The following is a 23,901-nucleotide window of genomic DNA, read 5'->3' on the forward strand; positions in this document are numbered from 1 at the left end:
CCAATCGTCTCGATTGTGCGGCTTGATGAATCACATTGTTGTCTTTGATATTCTCTTCAAACAAACATTGCATTTGTCTTGTCCTGATGGCTCGACATATTGATCAATTATAATAGGATTAGTCGATGATGCACCAACGATGTGATCACCCGTGCCCGGACTGAACGTACACTGCTCGTCCATTAACTGATATTGTGATACTGGCTCTGAAACAAAACAACCGAGCAGTGCAGCCTTAGTGTCATCTGACTCGGCTATGCATTGATTTTCATCCTCTTTTCCCGATGCTTTTGAATCGGCTATCTTGAAGGACTTTGGACCTGGCTTTATGTTTCTGGAACCAAAATAATTACAATATATATGTCTCATCCGAGACCAAATGTTAGCTAGGCATGAAACAAACAAAGTTGTCCATATGAATATAAAGTTCAGTTGGCATGACATGAACAGCTTTGGTTTTGATAAGTTGTCACTATTAGCCTCTATGAATGATACCATGTGTTGACTATCATGATTAGTGACAAGATCATTCCTAACAAACAGATTACTCATTTCGATTGGTCTTCCAAAATTAATTAGAATCTTACTAACAGGTGCACCAACAATATGATTTTGACCGAATTGAAAATTGAATAAACTATCTGCTAGGTGTACCTTTGTGAAGACGTTGGAAGGAGAAGATGGTTGCACCACTGGAACAATACCTTGCTCCACTTATGAATAATTCTCCAACACCTCTTCCTCTTTTTCTGGATCTCGTGCCGCATCACTCGGATTGCCTGAGTAGATTTCACTGGATTGCCCGAGTATATTTCACTCGTATTGCCCGAGTATATTTCACTCGGATTGTCCGAGTAGGTTTCACTCGGACTCTCTTCGTCAGTTGAACTTTGCTCGGCTGCATTTTCTTGTTCTTGATGTTCATCGTTAACCGAACTGTGTTCGGCCATATTACTTTGTTTTTGATGCTCATCAATATCTTTTACCCGAAACTCATAGGGTAGCATGTAAGCTCCCTTACATCCAGAAAAATTGAGCATAGCCAATTTGCTGTCTTTATTGTTCCTTTGCCTGGTGAAGTTTGCATCTTCTGTTTTGGTACACTCGACAATAACTAGCATGATGCCCTCAGTATTAGCCGGTGATGCAATCGGATGGATCGACGCACTCGACTGGTATGATGCACTCGGTATGGACTCTATGCACTCGGCTGTAACTGTCTCGGTGCTCAATCTGGTTTCAACTGAATCCACCATCGTCTTTGCTTTAAAGGAATCGTTCCACTTGGCTGTAGACAACTTAGTCATATTTGACTCGGTTTCAACCGAATCAACCATATTAGCCGAGCGAACCCTTTCTTGATGATTTGCTTGCAAACCTTCTTTTTTTATCTTGCTTCAACATCGCAGAAGGGCGAACATAGTTGCTGGACGGAGGAAGGGACTTAACATATTCTTGCAAATATTCCTCTCCACGCTTCTTCTTGAGTGCTTCATAAGCTTGTCGATATTCTGCTGGTAATTCCTCAAGAGTTGGCGTAGTAAAGCCATTGACGCTATTCCCTGTGAGAGTTGGCTTGACCTTGTCCACACGGGCCATACATTTTTCTTTAGTCTCAGCCCTACTTGGATCCGCTTGCCCCCCAACACTTTTAGGATCTTTCGGCAATGAAGTGATGTTGCGAAATTTTGTGATTGTATAGGGGTGTATAACATGCTACAATGATAGGTGAAGACATGTGCACTGTTGTTGAATATTTTCTCTCGCCAATTGGATCAACCGGCAACACTTCGTCTTCTTTCAAAACCCTAGCTCTTATTGCCTCATAATCAGGAACCAATCCCTTTTCGTGCTGCTCAAGGCAAATAGCACTAATCTTCTTATTTTGGGCTAAACTTTTTAATGCAGCTACAACCACCTCCTCTCCTACAATATTAGGCACATATGCTCCTACAGAATCTCCATTCACTCGGCCAAGGTGATCCGAGTCATGAATATTTTTAGTTTCATATGCCATGAACAATTAATCTCACGAGGTGTAGTATATGATGTTGTTTGAGGATAACCAGCCAAATAGCTAACAGAAGCATGGCCAATTCCCCCGTCCATCCGCATGTTTGGGGATAAACCCGCATATCGCGAGCCGGCTGTCGATGGATAAAACTGTAAAACGCCCTCCTGTACATGAGGTGTCATATATTGATCACTCGAACAAATCCTGTTGTTCACCGGCATATTGAAAGATGTTGCCGATGCACGAAAGTTCAGATTCATAAGTTGCATGTTGTGATTTTGTAAATTCCAAGTTTCTTCAACGGAATAACTAGTCGGCCTTCGCTTGTAGGGCTAGCAAACATGACATATCCATTGAAAGATCTAGCAACATCAACATAATGGCTATTTGCATCTACGTAAGGAGATTGATGATACATGTTACCGTTGTAGATTGCAGCCGCTTGATGACGCTCTCCTCGTAGCAAGAATAGGCTGGAGACTGTTCAAAGCTTTGTCCCCAGCGGAGTCGCCAAAAAGTGTGTTGACACACGAACACGTCACGTGTACCCTCGACGCCAGGGGTGATGCACGGCAGCTCACATTGAAGTAGACCCGACCGACAGCGCGATACGCAAGATAGTCGGCGGGCGCTTTTGAAGACCTGAAACCCCACACGCCCGGGAGGGACCCCGTCAGGGAGTGTGGCAGCTATGGGCTGCCCTAGATTGATTCGCTCGCCCCTAGAGCCTCGTGAATCGCTGCCCTCCAACGCGAAGAACAAACGAAGAACGAGAAAGAAAGATACAAGGGAGAGATAAAAAGTAGATGAACACGAAAAGGTAGTAGATTGATTTGTTCGATTGGTGTTGTTCAATCGGCCGTCACCCTCAACAAATATAAGAGGTGGCTGGACTTCCCGTACAAGTAAAGGGTTCATCTAGGATTTCCTTACATGAAGAATTACATAGATCCACGTCCTAGAGTCCTAGTTCCAGTCCAACTCGGATTCAGTCTGAATCTGGCGCAAACTTCTGTCTTCCTCCTTGCGCGAGCCGTCGAGCTTGCATATGACCTCCGATCAAGATGAACCAAATATCAAATTTGTGCGTCTCGACGAGACTAACAATTCTTGTGTTGATCACTTTTTCAAAGAAGGCCATCTTGAATACTTTACGAGGTCATCTTTACCTTCCAGTCGGACTCGGTCTTGCAGCAGACTAGACTGTCTGAGTCTCATAGTGATTTTGCAGGTCGTATATTATCTCTGATGATGATGACTCCAAAACCAAAGTTTACCGTTCTGACGATACGAACAACTTACATATTGAACACTTCCGCATCCGAGGTCATCTTGATTTTTTTAGAAAAGGAGGATGACCCCCGGCCTCTGCATCTAGGCAATGCATACTGCCACTTTATTAATTATTCTCACAAGACCTTACAAAGTCATATAGCAGCAAGACTAAAGCCACTTTCTAAGCAACAAATGTCGCTACACCTATCTAATTGATGAAGGGGCACTGATAGTCTGGGCCTAATACCAAACAGACATCGCAGCCAAACCTAAACATCTACGACCTGAGGTCCCAAGTAGGACGCCTGCCGGGTATGGGGCACCTACCAGTCCGGCGCACTCCTCAACCAGGACGCCTGCCGGGTATGAGGCCACCGCAGCCACCTGCCACCAAACCATCTTCAGAGCTGTACTGTTGCATCTACCTTGCATGGTCTAGCTACCGTCGACTCCACCACGACGCCAGACAGCTCCACCGCTCTGCGCTCGTCCATCCCGATGCAGACACTCTGAAATATCTGTCGTGCGTAGCACCTGCCGACTAGGCATGACTCAGCGTAGCACCTGTCGTCCAGGCATGACTTGACATCTCTTACCAGACGCATCTGACGCGGTTAGAACGCCGCTCCTCCTGCCAACCTCCACACAATTGCCGCTGCTGGATTTGACACACGAAGCCCTTCACTCATAGCAACTCTCCCCCGAACGCCCAAGCCTCCCAAGACGGCGCCTCCATGGAGGTTACGACGCAAAGGGTGCCGCCACCGTCCAATCCAAGACGGATTTTGGACTTTCGTCCGGGAAGGGGTCGGAGGTGGATAGGAGGGACCTCGACTTCGCCTTCAAGATGGGTAGCAACGTCACAACCGTCGCCGATGACGGGCCGAGCTAGCCGACCAAAGTTTCTTCCGGTCCTCTTCCTGTACCACCAATCTCCATCTGCTTCAGATCTGGCAGCAGCCAAGACACGAAAACTCTAGAGAGGGAAGCACCATAAGGCTCAACACCTCCGGCGTAGATCCATCCAGGCGCCAGATCAATGAAGACCCGACCTGGTCAGCGACGAAAGCCACCATCCTGTGCTGGCCGACGGTGATCAGGCGCCGGATCCAGAAGGATCTGACCCGAGACCGACGGCATACGCGACCACCAGATCCAACGGCCGCACCACGCCGCAAGCATGAACCCCAACCTCCAACGCGCTGCGCACGTTGCGGCCAGGATCCATCTACAGCGCTGCCGCACCCCGCAAAAGTCCGGCGCCTCCTCTTGAACGGCCGTCCCGCGCCAGCCTATTCACGCGAAGGTGAAGGGAGCCCCGCCGCCGCCCCTGCCGGCCAGGCTTCGCCTGGCGGCGCTGATGGCGGTGGAGAGGATGAAGGAGATGCAGGGGAGTATGGGCGCCGGCGGCTAGGGTTTCCCCCCTGGTCGCCCATTGGGGCGACCCAGGGGGGTACGAGAGGATAGTGTCATCCGAGGTCATCTTGATAACCTTTCGGGACATGTTCAGTTTCATTCTGATAACTTTATTTTCACTCGGATAACTATATTTTCGGATAACTATATTTTCACTCGGATGGCAATCTCTTACTCGATCGGCAAGTTTTCACTCAGATGGTAAGCTTTTCACTCGGATTTCCCGACTGAAATCACAGCCTGATCTTGATTTGCCTCTCTAGGTCGCATACGACCTTGGATTGAGACGATTTATATATGAAAATCGATTGCCTCAATGAGATGAAGACAATTCCTTTGGAGTGCTACTTCATGCGAGGACGTCTTGATGGAGTGATCGGCCGAAAACCACTAGGAACACTGAATTCTGCCACTCGGAGTACAATTTCGGCCCCTAAGATGGGTTCGGATGATGATAACCTAAACATCAAAGTTGTTCCACTCGGCGATGTGAAATTTTTCATGCTAAAAACCCTTTCACTTGAGGCCATCTTATTTGCCTTTTGTACCGTGCCAAAATATGGTGTCAACACGGAGTAAATCCTCTGGTTTATATAGCCACCAGGGATATCTAGGGTTACACATGGTCGGTTGCCATTTAGGGATTACATGCCGAATCTAGTAGACCTTGGAGTACACGCGAAGTCCTCGGTGAAGCTTTTTATGCATAGGTTGGAGGCCTCCAGAGTCCATCCTCATTAATGGGCCGTCAGTTCAGCCAATGGACCATGCCAACTAGGCTAGGACCCCTAGTTCAGGACACCATCAGTAGCCCCCGAACTTGTCTTCAAAGTCGAGGATGAGGCCTATTATTCAAATTTAATTAATCCTGCCTCTACCAAATACTTTATGGTCAATAGTTTTGTGTTCTAGGCCATTAACGTTGACCAAATTTCATCTGATGGAACATTTTTTTAAAATAAAAAAAGGACCACAAACAAAAATTTCCTTCTTTTTAACATATCACAAATGAGTATATTTTGCTCCTATTTTTGTTTATTTAGTTCTCTTAAACCTTCAGAATATAAACATTTGTGAAAAGATAAATTCATATATGTTTGTTTGTTTCACAGTAGGTATGTGCCCATGCGTTGCCATGGGGGACAAATATTTGACAACACAAAAATAGGACCATATGGGATAAATCTTGATGCAAATCAAATAGGGAAATAGGATTAGGTTTTGGTTATGAAATACAGTATATATCTTCCAGCTATTTCTTAAACTGATAAAATAGGTATCTGTCCATGATTATTCTGCTTTATTGGGTTATCAAATGAGATGATTAACATGTATTTTGTTCTGGACAGTGAATTTATTGCTATTTATTGGGTTATCAAAGATGTTTAACCTGTACCAGGTTTTACCATAAGAAACGATTTATTTACAGAAAGTGAATTTATTGCTATACCATAGATTGATCTGGTTTATTGGTTTGATGAAAACCAGCAGGGATGAAAAACCAGGAAAATCTATGGGGGTTGGAGGTTGGACGAAGGGGTTGTGGGGAAAACTGAGTGAAAGATGAAACATTAGATTATTGTTAAGTAGTATAGAGAAGAGAAGTAGTAGAGAATGTAGTTGCAGGCATGCACACAGGTGAGTCACTTGTCTCTCTTCTGAAGAAACAATATTTTCGGAGAATACATTCACCAAAATCACATAGCATTGACAACACATGAAAATCCATTATTCTATTTATTCAGGCCAAAGATATAATAACGTATGTACACATAGACAAGGGCTGAATTATTACACCTTGGTACCAGGTCCTCTAAGTACATCCCTAAAAAGAATGTGTCCCAAAACTATCTCTGTAAAAAGAATGAGCACAAAACTATCAAAAAGGAAAGAGAAAATTCAAAAAGAAAACTGAGAAAAGGGCTAAGATCTAAGGTGCAGCCTTCTCCACAAATTTAGAGGTATGCATGTATTTGTGTGGTGTGGAAAAGAGTGGTCTACCTAGGCATGATCGACAGTAATATTTGGATATTATTTACATCCGAAAAAAAGATGTAACTACAAAAAATGTTTGCTTTTTTGTGTATATATGCATTGTCTATATGCAAAACGAATGGAAAAAAAAGAGAGAAAAAGAACGAAAAAATCGGCCTAGTCGCTCGTGAATTTATCCTGCATCTGAGTGTAGTATGTGTTGGTGTTCGTTGCTAGCCTTTGCGAATCTGCCCTTGACCCGCTTCCGTGTGTCCGCTCTCGCTTTGCGGGAGGCATACATGATCTGCTTGCAGAACCTGCAAAATACATCGAAATTCAAATTTGAAACTCAAGCTCACATCATTGAAAAAGGAATATGCAAATAAAGTAGTTGTCAAATGAAAATAATAAGTCAGACTTACTTTCTGTTCTTCTTCTTCTCGTTGTACCTTTGCTTGGCCCTGTCCCTTTCCTCTCGCTTCTTAGCAATGGTGCTTGGATCTTGCTGGTGATGAGCAGCCGCAACTTGCTCATCCGTTGCCAGCATCTGCGATGGCTGGTTGGCATCATGACAGCCGGTGCCGTTCTCCGGTAGTGGCGGCGGCGACATTAGGGGCATGGAAGGGCAGAATGTAGGGAAGCCATCGAGGAGCAGCGATGGATGGTGATCGTTGCCTCCCATGGACTGCAGAAGAGTAGTCGATGTCATGACCGGCTGGCACGAGGAGGATGGATTATAACATGAGAATGATGATGAGAGGATGTGGCAGATCGACGGTGGCAGCTGCTGCTGTTGCTGCCAAGAAATTTATACCAAGAAAAGTGGTAATTAGTTGGTATTGTCAGTGTCGAATAACCGGAATGCAAATGAATTATCCAAATTATTTAGTGTGAGTTAGTAATATGTATCATGTATGTACCTCAAAACTGAGTGAAGGTCCAGCTGAGTGATGACCAACAAATTGTCCATTAGTATTCTCAAGCCCAGAAGTTGAGCAGGCATTGTTCCAATCATCACAGCCGAAGCTGCTGCTGCTGGTACCCCTTTGATCTCCTACTATTGTTGTTGTTCCATTCGCATCGCCTATCTGAGGTTCATCCTCCATGAATGTATTGAGAGAGTGCACCACAAATTAACAGAATGAGTACTCATGCGCCATCCTAGTTAAGAGGTAGGAAAGAGATATTCATTCGAAATTAGCCGTCGATTCGTCGAGGCAGCGAAAGCTATCTTGGCATGCACTTGTAGCTAGCTATTGTTGGCTTTAATTGGGTGGTAGAAACGATGGAAGGTTTTTAGTTGATTCAATTATGTCTGTACAATTTGCTCAATTAGGGAAAGGCATCATTTCTCTATCATATATATACTCCATTACTAAATGAAAGTTATTTTCAGATTCTTAAATTGGAAGATTAACAATTAGCCTCGACCCATATGAAGTATGTAGCGGTCCCCTGTGTTTCCTTGAAAAAGCTAGACTGCAAAAGCACATTCTTCATGCTCAAATGACTACATTTTGTAAAAAAGAAACCCTTCAGGCTTCTCACTGGTTCTGTAGCATATGTGTCTGCATTTTTATCTAGAATTTTTTTGGCTTTTTTGTGTGGTTTATACAGTCAAACTAACCAACATATGCGTTCAATAGTGATTAGAAGATAATCTCAGTCATGTCAGTCAATCACAGTGAAACAAAGATCCAAGCTTGGCACCACAAAAATTGAGCAATCTTTCAGAGGAGAAGTGAGTATGCATGGCACCCTTCATTAATCATCGATCCACCATCACATGCATGTATCAGGAAAGAGATCTTCCTTGTTTTTTACATCACAGACAGATAGCACACTCCCCACTTGCTTATATATATACTATTTGTTACAATGTAGTGACACCAAGGCCTCTGTATTGTCATCATTCTCACTCACTCACTCACTCTCACTCACTTTGTATGGTCATCATTCTCTCTTCAGCACTATTCACTGAATTTAGTCACTGGATCACACACACACACACAATTAATGAACCACACAATCAAATTGTCCATGTAAGAATTGGCACACAAGACAAGATCATCAGGGAGAGTGAGTGTGTCTCTCAACTGCATATATATAGCGGAGCAAAAAAAGAAGAAGAAGTGAAATTGAGAGAAATTAAGATGTTGAGGTACCTGAACCTCCTGCATGATTTGGGGCAGCTTTTCAGCGAGCCAGGCGTCGAAGTCCTCCTGCGACGAGGGGGCCTCGACGGAGAGGATGCGGAGCATCTCGGCGGGCGAGGGGCACCCGGTGTACTCCTCCACGTCGGAGGCGCCGTCCGGCGGGGCCAGGCGCTCGGCGCAGCCGCCGCAGAGCGCGGACCGGTTGCCGGCCATCTGGCAGCGGATCGCGGCGCGGGCGACGCCGCAGGCGTCGCAGATCGGGGCGCGCGGGTGGAGGGACGCGACATGGTTGACGCGGTGCACGGCGCCGTCGCACTCGAGGCAGAGCCGCGCGCCGTCGGCGGAGCAGAAGACGACGGCGCGCTCGGTGCCGCAGTTGGTGCATGCGAACGACGGTTGCTGCTGCTGCTGCTGGTGGTGGTCTGCCATTACGGTGGCGCGTGCGTAGAGTCTTGATGACACTCCTCATTCATCTACCAGCAGCGCATCCGCACTGCAGTTGGCAAGGGCGGCGGTGGCGAGTGGAGGAGCGGATTGGGCGGCGGCGCCGGCGTGAGGGGGTGGTGAAATAGGCGGCGGGGGAGTGAGGAGGAGAGGCCGGGAAGGTTCTTGGCGGTTGGTTGGTAACCGCCAAGTCCGATCGACAGGTAGCGTGCATGGAGACGTGCGTCCAGCAGCTTCCTTTCCAGCTGGAGTGGTAACCAACCGCCTCTCCCCACGAACCCCAATTTGTTTTGTTGGTTACTTAAAAACGTGTCTAGACTTAATTTGTGAGATTTCTCTTTCTCTTTTCTCCTTTTGATTGATCAAAAGAAAAGGCTATGTCAAAAGATCAAGGATAAGTAGTGCAGATATTTTGGTTGGAGAGAAAAGAAATCTCAAATAGTGGAGTATGTTAATTTTAGTACAGAGTGTTGTGGAGTTTGGTTGGTGTCACATGTCACATGATTAAGTCGTCGGTCTTGTAATTAACAGTCCTATAAATAGAGTTGTTGCTCCCTACAAGGAGATAACTATCTCCACATCTATATAAAGATCAAGGATGAGTATGTAGTAGAGATAAGTAGTGGCGACATTTTGCATGGACAGAAAATAAATCCCAAAATAGCCAATAATGTTAAGTCTACTAATTTTAGTAGAGTGCTTGTGGAGTTCTATTTGTGCCACATGTGGATCGTAGGTCTCATAAAAATCTTACAAATAGAGGCACTCTCCAAGATCAGATCAAGAAACTCCGGTTATTCGTCGCCCTTATCATGTTCGTTTGTTTTGGGTGTTCGCTCGTTAATCCCCACGTTGTCTGTCGGAATACGCATATTCGTGTTTTGCATACATGCATGTTTCTGGAAGTTTCCCTCATACTTGCATGTTCATGTATATCGGCTAGTATTAGATTAGGTTACTAAGGTGGCAATAATGCAGTTTAGGACGGCTGGGTCATTTGTCTAAAAAAAAGGGGACGAAATATCCCTCTCATTTCGCATCCCCCGCGGTCCGAGCAGCCCACTTGCACCTCCCCCTTCCCCACCCCCCAATCCCGCGGCCGCCGTCGGTGATGACGACGCTGTTGGAGGTGTTCTCCACCGGTGACATTGTCTTACTGGAAAAGTGGAAGGAGATCTGCTCTTGGTTTCCAAGGCAAAGTCGGAGGATGAGTGGTCGCCCGTAGTTGTGTAATTGGAGTTGTCATGTACTGAAATCTAGTTTATTTGTTGCTGTATTGAAGTTTGCTATCTTCATCGTTGATGTTCCAATGTTGTTGATCCGAGATGTGTATGCTACCTTATGTGTTGGATGCTACCTTATCTATTGATGTTTGTAGTGTTTATCTTTGATTTCTTCCAATTTTGTGGATCTAAGATGTTTATGCAACCTAATGTACTAAAATTTCTCGCCCTTCCTTCACAAGAAATTCATCGTGGGCGCAAGGAAATGGGAGAAAGATTTTTTTTACCCAACCCATGGTCCGCTCAGATAGACCATTTCGTGATTTTTTAATTTAAGTTTATGGTATTTCCAGTTTATAATTTTTCCCACAAGCTAGTGCACATAAAAGGCCCCCATGCCAAAGAATTTCAATTTTTGAGCCTTTTTTCTTTTTTGGTAATTTCTTTCAAATTGTTGTCAAAAATTCATGGATGGATAATCAAATAATGTGTTTGGAACCTTAACGTTTTTCTTTGTGTATAATTCCTACGTTCCTAATGCGCAAGCTAAAAATGATTTTTTTAGAATATGTAATATTATTTATGGCACTTGCGTCACAGAAAGTGTCATGCATGGCACTAGAAAAATGGAAAATAATTTTTTATTAACCAAAACTTTAATCTTTATTTTGAAATTATTGATCACAATGGTAACACCCTTATTAGTTCCAAAAATGGGCATGGTCATCTTGGTTGAAAGTCATTGATTTTCGTATGAGATAGGTCAGTTTGTGAAGGTTTTTTTTTCATGTTTGTGGTATTATCACTTTATCATTTTTCCCACAAGTAATTGCACATAAGAGGCCTCCATGCAAAAGGATTTCAATTTTTGAGTCTTTTTTTTAATTTTCTATAATTTCTTTCAAAGCCTTGTCAAAATTGCATGGATGACTAATCATTTAAAATGGTTGGGAATTTTAGTTTTTTTGGATACTTCCTATATTCCGAATGTGGAAGGTGAAAATGTTTTTCCAGAATTTACTGGACCAAACTAGAGCACACTTGCAGGTCAAATTTTGATTACCTGATGTAAATCGCCAGAATTCGATAAATCAATGAAAGATTGCAATATCACTCTGAAATTCATGAAAATATAGAAAATCCCATGTGGTATAGTTTAGGTGAAAATTGTAAGGGCACAATTTACAATATTAGTTTTGGCACTTGCTTCACAAAAAAAGTCATGTATAGCACTAGAAAATGGAAAATTAACTTTTTATTTATGATATTCTCAGTTTTTATTTTTTTTCCACAAGCCATTGATCATAAAAGTCCTCCATGAAAAATTATTTCAATATTTGAGACTTCTTTTAGTTTTCTATAATTTTTCTCAGATTGATGTCCTGACTGATCGTATAAAATGGTTGGGAATTTGAGCTTTCTTTGTGGTTATTGCTACATTCCTAATTTGGAAGGTGAAAATATTTTTTCACAATTTATAGGACCAAACTAGAGCACACTTGCAGTTCAAATTTGTATTATTTGAGTAAATCGCCATAAATTTAAAAACAAATCAATGAAATATGGCAATATCACTATAAATTCATGAAAAATGGCAGTTGGAATCCCATGTGGTAAACTTTAGGTGAAAATTATAAGGGCACAATTTACAATATTATTTAAGGCACGTGCTTCGTAAAAAAAATCATGTATATCACTAAAAAATGGAAAATTAAATTTTTTTCTAGTATAGTTAGTTTATCATTTTTTTCACAAGCCATTAAACATAAAATAAGTCCATGCAAAAGGATTTTAATTTTTGAGCCATTTTCATTTTCTATATTTTTCTCAGATTGATGTCAAAATTGCATGAATAATCATACAATTTTGCACCCATTTTCTGATTCGCGCACATATTCAAATGAAATTCATACAAATCATGAGTTATTCCAAGTGCATGCAAACAACTCGAAGTAGAATCCCGTTTTAGCATACAAATTTATACATAATTTATTCGAATAAAACGACAAGTTCGACGCGGCCCTACTCCCAAATCCAAAACTATTCTTCGTCGTCAATCTCCGAGTGGCACGAAGCAATGACGACCTCGAAGCTAGGGCCATCCCAGAAGGCACGTCAGCCGACGATGTTTATTTGCGGCATTGAGTTGTGAGCGTCGAAGTGCTGCATCCGAGCAGTGTGGTCCTGATCGATGTTGTGCGACCATAATGGGATGTTAGGCTTGAAGTCCAGATGCGCCCTCTCTCCTCCGAAGACATACCTGCCCAAAACCTGCGGATGACGCACGCAAAGGCAAACAAGCCGTCGGCGGGGACAAGTGCCACCAGAAGACCCTCCTGACCCACAATCCATCCCGCCGGCAGACGCGTGTCCAGCGGCGGCAAGATGTCGCAGCTGGCGGGAAGCTCGGTTTCACGGAGAGTGATTCTGCGCGGGCACGCCATGGATGCGGAAGGGGAGGTGGGACAGTAGGTCTTGGGTTTGTGTTGCAGTACCGCCGCCGAGCGGATAATGTTGTGGAGGCGAGTGGCGAAATGGGATGGGGGGCTGCACATATGACTCACGTCATCCCGCCAGTTACCAGGAAAAGAGGGGCCACCCCCACCCTGATCATGATTTTCAGAAGCCCGAGATGTCGCGTGCTTACACAGGGGCGCTTCCATACCTTCCTCCCACCGGCTGTTCAAACTGATGAAGAGAGAATTAAACGCCATAACCCCAGTGTTCGAAGACTCTCGCGGCCCACCGGTAGTCTGAGATAACCATCGGCTACCTTCAATGTTAGACTCTAGAAAAGGAATGATATAGTTAGCATATTGCAGATTTACAATACCACCAACGACTTCTGTAAGCAGACCAGAAAATAATACTAGCATTATTCGCTTTAATAATCATACGAGAGAAAACATCAACAACTAGGCTAAACATGATTCGGAAAAGGGGATCTCCCTATTTCAAACATTTCCCACCCAAAAAAGGGGGACATTAACTTCATTTTGTCTCACATAAAAGGAGTTATGCTGGATAATACTCATAACCTAACTAGTCCATTTATTGCCAAAAGCCTCGAGAAGCAAGCATTTCCACAAGGAAATCCCAATTTACTCTGTCACGTGCCTTTTCATAGTCCAATTTAAGAACAACTCCATGTTTATTAGATTGATGTAAACCATGGATCGTCTCATGCACTGTAACAACACTTTCATGAACGAATCTACCACAAACAAAAGCAATTTGGAAAGGAGTATCAATCTCTCACATGTAGGCTCAAAACGGATAAGTCTAAAATTGCTCATCTCCTTATCATTACACTCTTTAGCGATCAGAGTAATGCTAGCATAATTTAATCTAGAAATATCTAGAACATTTTCAAAATCTCTAACCAAAGCCATAAAGTCATGTTTGATAACTTCCCAAACAAGTATGTGTTTGAACTTTATAGTTTACATGTTTATGAAACACCACCTCTTTCTAACATACAATACTTGTTTGATAAATTCTGAGAACTTTATAATGTGATTTTCACGGAGTGCTCACTATAATCAGGTTTCTACTGGATACTTTCTCAATCTCTGTCGGCAATATACACTCTAGGCTCAAAATAAGAAGAAAAAAACAATTGCAAAAGAAAAGAGTATGTCTCGGATGAAAATTTTCATCTCAAAGTGACACATAGAGACAAAATCATGAGATTTATACTCATGAAGTATAATACTCCCTCTATTTCTAAATATAAGTCTTTTTTATAGATTTTCATACAGACTACATACGAATGTATATAAATATATTTTAGAGTACATATTCACTTATTTTGCTCTGTATGCAGTCCATATTGAAATCTCTAAAAGGACTTATATTTAGGAATGGAGGGCATGCTTGTATGTTGCTAAATTTTTTATAAGAAATTAACAGTTGTTTAAACACTTATGCCATCATAATATTCAAGTCCGTGCAAAATAACAAACTATGAATTCAAAATATACATCAAACAAAACAATTATATACCATCCATATAAATGGATAACGTTCATGCTAATTCCCAGTAACTTAAGCCGTGAATGGACCACTACTAAATCAGATATTTATACAAGTATACAAACATAAAATAGTAATGTGGACAAATTTATAAAGATCTAGATACTAGCAAATTTATACTCATAATAGAAGAAGGAGCACAGTTAATAGAAGTATTGCTCTAACAATCAATTATATGAACATTTTGCTGCAAAACCAACGCACCAGACACCAAGTGAATTGCTTCAAACCCCTAAAGCCCAATTTTAGAAGGGACATGGTTGCAGCCAGATGTCCGGCTATGTTTTGGGCCCGTCGAGCGCTGACGACGCGTGAATATGTGGACCCACGTCCAAATCTTCTCTCTGCTTCATTTTCATCTCTGTTCAGTCTTATCTCTTCCTTACTTCATTTTTTTCTCTTTTCTTCCTCCCATCGTTCCCCATCTCTCTTCTCAAACGACTGATGGGCATTCCTCTCCTCGATCCGCCGGCTTGCTTCTCCGGCGAGCTCCCCCACCACTATAACCTCTTATCCAACTTGAGCCCTCCCTCCCTCCCACCTCATCAGCCCTCTCTTTCCCGTCTAAGGCTGCAAGGGGCGACGGTTCTAAATGCCGTCGTGGAAAGGGGTTAAAAACCGTGTGTATAGCACCGACGCGTACCAGAGTAGCGTCACCGAACCTTAAGTGTGTAGACCCTACGGGTTCGGGAACCATGCACACATAACCGAGACACCTGTCCGGCCAATAACCAATAGCGGGATCTAGATACCCATATTGGCTCCCACATGTTCCATGATGATCTCATCGAATGAACCACGATGTCAGGGATTCAATCAATCTCGTATACAATTCCCTTTGTCCACTTGCTCAAGATTCGATCGTCGATATCCCCATACCTTGTTCAATCTCGTCACCGACAAGTCTCTTTACTCGTTCCGTAACACATGATCCCGTGGCTAACTCCTTAGTCACATTGAGCTCATTATGATGATGCATTACTGAGTGGGCCAGAGATACCTCTCCATCATACGGAGTGACAAATCCCAGTCTCGATTCGTGCCAACCCAATAGACACTTTCGGAGATACCTGTAGTGCACCTTTATGGTCACCCAGTTACATTGTGACGTTTGATACACTAAAGCATTCCTACGGCATCCGGGAGTTGCACAATCTTATGGTCTAAGGAAATGGTACTTGACATTAGAAAAGCTCTAGCAAACAAACTACACGACCTTGTGCTATGCTTAGGATTGGGTCTTGTCGATCACATCATTCTCCTAATGATGTGATCCCGTTATCATCGGCATCCAATGTCCATGGTCAGGAAACCACAACCATCTATTGATGAACGAGCTAGTCAACTAGAGGCTCACTAGGGACATTTTGTGATCGATGTATTCACACATGTATTACGGTTTCCGGTTAATACAATTATAGCATGAACAGACAATTATCATGAACAAGGAAATATAATAATAACCATTTTATCATTGCCTCTAGGGCATATTTCCAACAAGCTCCTCTACCACTTGTATGAGCATGAGAAGAGGAGACATACACGCGCGCTCCTCCTCCTCGCTCGCCACGCCACGCCACGCCACGCCACGCCACGTCACGGCGCGCCGCGGGTTGCGGGAATGAGACAAGCCGAGGACATAGCTATGCATGTTGTATATATTTTTGCTGCTCGGGAAAATTAATGAGTCATTAATTAATAATTAACGGACGCGTTAATTACTGAACCGTTTCTGATTCTTTTGGATCGCGACGACTCGAACGTGGGGCTTACTCTCACGACCTACCCGACCAGCACTATATAGTCAGGCAGACGTCTACCCTAGCCGCAGCCGTATCGTATGGTTTTGCATCACCGTTCCAGAACATTGCGCCGCCACGAAAGTCTGCTCCACCCCTCCTTTTGGCGGGCACCGCAAGAAGGGACAACAGGCCTCCGGAACCGTGCCTCTCGTGATCCTATACGGGAGAGTGGCGATCGGATTTTTGGGGAGCGCACTCGCGCGACTGCTGGCAGCGACGACTTCGCCAACGACAACTTATTACCTGACCTCGGCAACCTCTTCCTCAAGGACATGGGCGACAACATCAACGCCGGCGGTGCTGCTCTTGCTGCATTCTATGTGATTCTATCCTTCTTGTTCGAGATCGTGGTAGAATTCATGTTTCTAGTATGTGCCCTAGATGTGATCTGTTCATCTACTATGCTAGTTCGCATGATTAGTTTAATCTCCGCTATTCATGTCATGATTTATCTTCTGTTTATTCAGATTAAATCTTGTAGTAATTTGCTCACATTTCCAACAATGCAAACACCTGATTATAGGCAATTTACTCCTAGTGGTTTTACTGCGCATCTGAAGCCACCTACCTTTAAGGGCGTGCAATATAAGAGGTGGTGCACGAGAGCAGTTTACTGGTTTCAGACCATGTACTGCTATGACGCCACCATGGGCAAGCCCGAGGGTGATCTTAATCCTGCACAGCAGGAAGCTTTTGAGAAGATCGATACCCTCTTTAATGGCGCCCTTCTAAGTGTTCTTGAGGATTCCATTGTGGATTCGTATATGTCGTTTGACAACGGCAAGGACATGTGGGCTGCGCTCGAGGCCAAGTTTGGAGTCTCGGACGCTGGCAACGAGTTGTACATCATGGAGCAGTTCTATGACTACAATATGACTGAATAGTGCTCTGTTGTACAGTAGGCTCATGAGATATAGTCGCTTGCAAAAGAGTTTGAGTACTTCAAGAGTGTGTTGTCGGAAAAATTTGTTGCCGGAGGCATCGTTGCCAAGCTACCACCTTCGTGGGACAATTTTGCTACTTCCCTGAAACACAAGAGACAGTTGTTTTCCATTTTAGATCTCATTGGTACTCTTGATGTTGAAGAGAAAGCTAGAGCAAAGGACACACGTGCTCGAGTTGCTGAGGGAGCTTCTAGTGCCCACATGGTACAGAAGAAGAACTTCCAGCCCAACAAGTTCAAAAACAACAGAACAAAACTTAGGGCAAAGGCAACTTTGATGCAAAGAACAAGCCGTCACATTCTACCAACTTCAAGAAGAATTCTCATAAGAAAGGGAAGGGACTTTGCCATGTCCGTGGTGATCCTAATCATTGGGCTCTGAAGTGTCCTAACCGCTATGAGGAGCGTGAACATGAGAAGAGCGGCAAGTCCGCTAATGTTGTCATCGGTGATACTGATATGAAGGAATCTGGATACGGTATTCTTCCTACCATCCTTTCAGTATTTCAATCTCTGATTGGTTAATTGATACCGGTGCCAATGTACATGTTTGTGCTGACGCCTCCATGTTTTCTTCTTACCATCCCATAGGGACTTCTCCCGTGCTGATGGGGAACGGGCCACATGCCATTGTTTGAGGTGTCGGTACGATTGATCTGAAGTTTACTTCGAGGAAGACTGTGTGTCTGAAGAATGTTCATCATGTGTCGTCCATCAATAAGAATCTCATCAGCGGTTCCCGTTTATGCCGAGATGGTTTTAAATTGGTTTTTGAGTCCAATAAAGTTGTAATTTCCAAGTGTGGACAATTTGTTGGAAAAGGCTATGAGTGCGGAGGCTTGTTCCGCCTATCTTTGTCAGATATTTGGACTAGAGTTATTAATAATGTTTGCCACAATAATGAGTCCGATATTTGGCATTCACGACTTTTGTCATATTAACTTTGGTTGCATGACGCGGCTAGCCAATATGAATTTAATTCCGAAAATCTCTACTGTCAAAGGCTCCAAGTGCCAAGTATGTGTGCAAGCTAAGCAACCTCACAAGTCCCATAAGACTGCAGATGCAAGAGACTTGGCGCCACTAGAGCTTATACATTCTGATCTTTGTGAGATGAATGACGTGTTGACAAAAGGTGGGAAGAGATACTTCATGACGTTGATTGACGACTCCACTATATATTGTTATGTGTATCTTATGAAATCAAAAGACGAGGCTTTAACTTTCTTCAAAAACTATAAAGCTGAAGCGGAGAACCAACTTGATCAAAAAATTAAACGGCTTAGGTCTGATCGTGGCGGAGAGTATTTTTCCAATGAATTTGATTTTTTGTGCGGAACATGGAATAATCCATGATAGGACGCCTCCCTACTCACCTCAGTCAAATGGGGTAGCCAAAGAAAGAACCGAACTCTAACTGATATGGTTAACACCATGTTAGACACATCAGGTCTCTCCAAGGAATGGTGGGCGGAGGCGCTAATGACTGTGTGTCATGTCTTAAACCGAGTTCCCACAAGCATAAGACCATGACTCCATTTGAGGAATGGGAAAGGAAAAGGTTGAAACTCTCTTACCTACGTACTTGGGGTTGTTTGCCGAAAGTCAATATACCAATTCCCAAGAAGCACAAGCTTGGACCAAAAACCGTGGATTGTGTTCTTCTAGGCTATGCTTTTCATAGCATTGGTTATAGATTTTTGATAATAAAATCTGAGGTATCCGACATGCATGTTGGTACGATTATGGATTCGAATGATGTAACTTTCTTTGAGGACATATTTCCTATGAAGGATATGTCAAGTTCATCAAATCAGGAGATACCAATTCCATCTAGTGAGGAAATCGCAGTAAATCCTGAACCCACCATTGCGATGGAACACGTTGAGAATCCTATTGAGGGTGACAATAGAACTTCTCTGAGGAGTAAGAGACAGAGGACTGCAAAGTCCTTTGGTGATGATTTCATTGTGTACCTCGTGGATGACACACCCATGACTATTTCAGAAGCCTATGCATCTCCTGATGTTGACTACTGGAAGGAAGCTATTCGTAGCGAGATGGATTCCATGTTAGCTAATGGAACCTGGGAGATCACTGACCGTCCTTATGGGTGCAAACCTATAGAATGTAAGTGGGTGTTCAAGAATAAGCTTATACCTGATGGTACGATTGAAAAGTACAAGGCACGACTTGTGGCTAAGGGTTATACCCAAAAAGAAGGTGAAGACTATTTTGATACTTACTAACCTGTGGCTAGACTGACCACTACTCGGGTGCTACTATCACTGGCTGCCTCACACGGTCTTCTCATTCATCAAATGGACATTAAGACGGCTTTCCTCAATGGAGAGTTGAAGGAGGAAATTTACATGGATCAGCCAGATGGTTTTGTAGTACCTGGTCAGAAAGGAAAGGTGTGCAAGTTATTAAAGTCTTTATATGGCCTGAAACAAGATCCTATGGAGTGGCATGAGAAGTTTGAAAGAACATTAACTGTTATCAGCTTTGTAGTAAACGATGGTGATAAGTGTGTGTACTATCGCCATGGTGGGGGCGAAGGAGTTATTCTTTGTCTGTATGTCAATGACATACTGATCATTGGAACAAAACTTGATCTAATCAAGGAGGTTAAGGATTTCTTATCTCGCTATTTTGAGATGAACGATCTAGGAGCAGCTGATGTTATCTTAAACATGAAGCTGTTGAGAGATGAGAATGGTGGGATCACACTGCTTCAGTCTCATTATGTGGAAAAGATCTTGAGTCGTTTTGGGTATAGCGACTGCATGCCTTCTCCAACTCCATATGATGCTAGTGTGTTGATTCAAAAGAATCGATGGATTGTTAGAGATCAACCGAGGTATTCTCAGATTATTGGCTCGCTTATGTATTTGGCGAGTGCCACGAGACCTGGCATCTCTTTTGCTGTGAGCAAGCTGAGTCGGTTTGTGTCAAAACCGGGAGATGATCATTGGCGTGCGCTTGAAAGAATTATGCGCTACTTAAAAGGCATTGTGAGCTATGGGATTCACTACACCGGGTATCCAAGGGTACTGGAGGGTTATAGTGACTCAAACTGGATATCTGATGCTGATGAGATTAAGGCCACAAGTGGTTATGTTTTTACACTTGGTGGTGGCGCTGTTTCCTGGAAGTCTTACAAGCAGACCATCTTAATGAGGTCAACTATGGAAGCAGAACTCACAGCATTAGACACTGCCACTATTGAAGCAGGGTGGCTTTGTGAGCTCTTGATGGACTTACCTATGTTTGTAAACTAATACCCCCTATCCTGATGAACAATGATAATAAAACTGTGATCGTCAAGATAAAAAGTTCTAAGGACAACATGAAGTCCTCAAGGCATGTGAAGAGGAGACTAAAATCTGTCAGGAAATTGAGGAACTCCGGAGTTATTACGTTGGATTATATCCAAACGTCCAAAAGCTTGGCAGATCCCTTCACAAATGGCCTATCACGTAATGTGATAGATAATGCATCGATGGAGATGGGTCTGAGACCCACCGCATGAGTTGTCCGTAGTGGTAACCCACTCTATGTGATCGGAGATCCCGTGAAGTAAAAGTGGGAGACAAGTTGTTGGTCAGCTGGGAGGAGAGTATCCCTATATTAATTATCCCACTCCGTGAAGATGCAATACTCTCCTGATCTGCATGGCAGGTTGATACTTATCTTAATGTGTTCCAAGTGTCTTATTCGGGTAAGCAGAGATGTTGTCCTGCCGAGCATCTCCTGAGGAACACACCTATATGAATTTGACTGTTAACGTCGCAGTCTGTGAGAATTGGGTGTTCTCTAATAAATTCATGAAGGCCCTGGAGTATGACGTATATGCTCCACCCGTGGGGAAGCCTTGCGACAGCCAGCATCGGTCAAGAATTTGTGTGAAACTAGTCTCGCATAAAAGTTGTAGTTCAAGGCATAGTCTACTATTCAAGTTGTGATCTAGTGTAGCATAAAACTCTAAGTGGAAGTTCAACTTCACAGTATGTTTGTCCAAAGAATTGCCTTTTGTTTAGGCATGAGTATGTAAATGATAACTACTGTAGGAAGTGCGGTTCCTCTCGGTATATTGAGGTGGTCGATGAGCAGGGTCAGAAGCAGCAGCTAAAAATCCCTGTGAAGGTTCTTCGATATCTAGATTTTATAAAAAGGCTACAACTCCTTTTCATCACCAAGGAGTCTGCCAAAATGATGAAGTGGCACAAGGAAGGGAAAAGGTACAATCAAAATAAAATTGTACATCCATCAGAAGGTGAAGCATGGAAGCCTGATACGTCTCCAACGTATCTATAATTTTTGATTGTTCCATGCTATTATATTACCCCTTTTGGATGTTTATGGGCTTTATTTTACATATTTATATCATTTTTTGGGACTAACCTACTAACCGGAGGCCCAGCCCATATTGCTGTTTTTTGCCTATTCAATATTTCGAAGAAAAGGAATATCAAACGGAGTCCAAACGAAATGAAACCTTCGGGAGCGTGATTTTTGGAACAAATCTGATCCGGAGAGCTTCGAGTGCAAGTCAATAAGCTCCCGAGGGCCCCACAAGATAGGGGGCCACGCCCCCCTGTAGGGCGCGCCCCCTGTCTCGTGGGCCCCTCGGGCGGCCACCGACGTACTTCTTCTTCCTATATATACCTACGTACCCCAAAAACATCCAGGGGCACCACGAAACACAACTTCCACCGCCATAACCTTCTCTATCCGCGAGATCTCATCTTGGAGCCTTCGCCGGCACTCTGCCGGAGGGGGAGTCGACCAAGGAGGGCTTCTACATCAACATCCTTGCCCCTCCGATGAGTTGTGAGTAGTTTACCATAGACCTACGGGTCCATAGTTATTAGCTAGATGGCTTCTTCTCTCTTTTTGGATCTCAATACAATGTTCTCCCCCTCTCTTGTGGAGATCTATTCGATGTAATCTCTTTTTGTGGTGTGTTTGTCGAGATCCGATGAATTGTGGGTTTATGATCAAGTTTATCTATGAATAATATTTGAATCTTCTCTGAATTCTTTTATGTATGATTGAGTTATCTTTGCAAGTCTCTTCGAATTATCAGTTTGGTTTGGCCTACTAGATTGGTCTTTCTTGCCATGGGAGAAGTGCTTAGCTTTGGTTCAATCTTGCGGTGTTCTTACCCAGTGACAGAAAGGGTTGCAAGACACGTATTGTATTGTTGCCATCGAGTATAACAAGATCGGTTTATATCATATTGCATGTGTTTATCCCTCTACATCATGTCATCTTGCTTAATGCGTTACTCTGTTCTTATGAACTTAATACTCTAGATGCATGCTGGATAGCGGTCGATGTGTGGAGTAATAGTAGTAGATGCAGGCAGGAGTCGGTCTACTTATTATGGACGTGATGCCTATGTACATGATCATGCCTAGATAATCTCATAACTATGCGCTTTTCTATCAATTGCTCGACAGTAATTTGTTCACCCACCGTAATACTTATGCTATCTTGAGAGAAGCCTCTAGTGAAACCTATGGCCCCCGGGTCTATCTCTTATCATATTTGCTTTCAATCTATCTTTATTTGCATCTTTACTTTTTTGCATCTATCTTATAAAATACCAAAAATATATTTATCTTATCATACAATCTTTATTAGATCTCACTTTCGCAAGTGGCCGTGAAGGGATTGACAACCCCTCTATTGCGTTGGTTGCGAGTTCTCAGTTTGTTTGTGTAGGTGCGTGGGACTTTTGAGGAGCCTCCTACTGGATTGATACCTTGGTTCTCAAAACTGAGGGAAATACTTACGCTACACTTTGCTGCATCACCCTCTCCTCTTCGAGGAAAAGCAACACAAGCTCAAGACGTAGCAAGAAGGATTTCTGGCGCCATTGCCGGGGAGGTCTTCGCTCAAGTCAAGACATACAAAGTACCCATCACAAACCCATCTCCCTCGCATTTACATTATTTGCCATTTGCCTCTCGTTTTCCTCTCCCCCACTTCACCCTTGCCGTTTTATTCGACCTCTCTTTCCCAATCTCCTCCTCTTTTTTCGCTTGCCGTTTTTCTGTTTGCTTGTGTGTTGGATTACTTGTTGCCATGGCACAAGATAATACCAAGTTGTGTGACTTCTCGAATACCAATAATAATGATTTCCTTAGTACTCCGATTGCTCCTCTTAATGATGCTGAGTCTTGTGAAATCAATACCGCTTTGCTGAATCTTGTTATGAAAGATCAATTAGCCGGCCTTCCTAGTGAAAATGCCGCTACTCATCTAAATAATTTTGTTGATTTGTGTGATATGCAAAAGAAGAAAGATATGGATAACAATATTGTCAAATTGAAGTTATTTCCATTTTCACTTAGAGATCGTGCTAAATTTTGGTTTTCGTCTTTGCCTAAAAATAGTATTGATTCTTGGAACAAGTGCAAAGATGCTTTTATCTCTAAGTATTTTCCTCCCGCTAAGATCATCACTCTTAGGAACGATATTATGAATTTTAAAAAACTTGATCATGAGCATGTTGCCCAATCTTGGGAAAGAATGAAATTGATGCTTCGCAATTGCCCTACTCATGGTTTGAATTTATGGATGATCATACAATTTTTTTTGCCGGTTT

At 43.2% G+C, this 23,901-nt stretch overlaps 1 protein-coding gene across 1 annotated transcript; it reads right to left on the reverse strand.

The window, feature by feature from the left end:
* Positions 1–6,446: 6,446 nt before the first annotated feature.
* LOC119290034 lies at positions 6,447–8,948 on the reverse strand. Its single transcript, XM_037569166.1, has 4 exons — positions 8,845–8,948; positions 7,600–7,779; positions 7,102–7,475; positions 6,447–6,996 (listed from the first exon to the last, which is right to left on the reverse strand). Exons 1-4 carry the CDS (start codon positions 8,938–8,940, stop codon positions 6,873–6,875), a joined length of 774 nt encoding a protein of 257 aa, XP_037425063.1. The 5' UTR covers positions 8,941–8,948; the 3' UTR covers positions 6,447–6,872.
* Positions 8,949–23,901: the final 14,953 nt, after the last annotated feature.

Source organism: Triticum dicoccoides, chromosome 4A (assembly GCF_002162155.2).
Source record: "Triticum dicoccoides isolate Atlit2015 ecotype Zavitan chromosome 4A, WEW_v2.0, whole genome shotgun sequence".
NCBI classification, from domain to species: Eukaryota; Viridiplantae; Streptophyta; class Magnoliopsida; order Poales; family Poaceae; genus Triticum; species Triticum dicoccoides.

What these genes read in the sequence shown, in the direction of transcription:
- LOC119290034 (XM_037569166.1), bottom strand. Translation starts at nt 8,940, where the DNA reads ATGCTCCGCATCCTCTCCGTCGAGGCCCCCTCGTCGCAGGAGGACTTC. An exon ending in AAATCATGCAGGAGGTTCAG is followed by an intron (nt 7,780 to 8,844) that starts GTACCTCAACAT and finishes ACATTCATGGAG; the next exon opens with GATGAACCTCAGATAGGCGA. An exon ending in GACCTTCACTCAGTTTTGAG is followed by an intron (nt 7,476 to 7,599) that starts GTACATACATGA and finishes ATTTCTTGGCAG; the next exon opens with CAACAGCAGCAGCTGCCACC.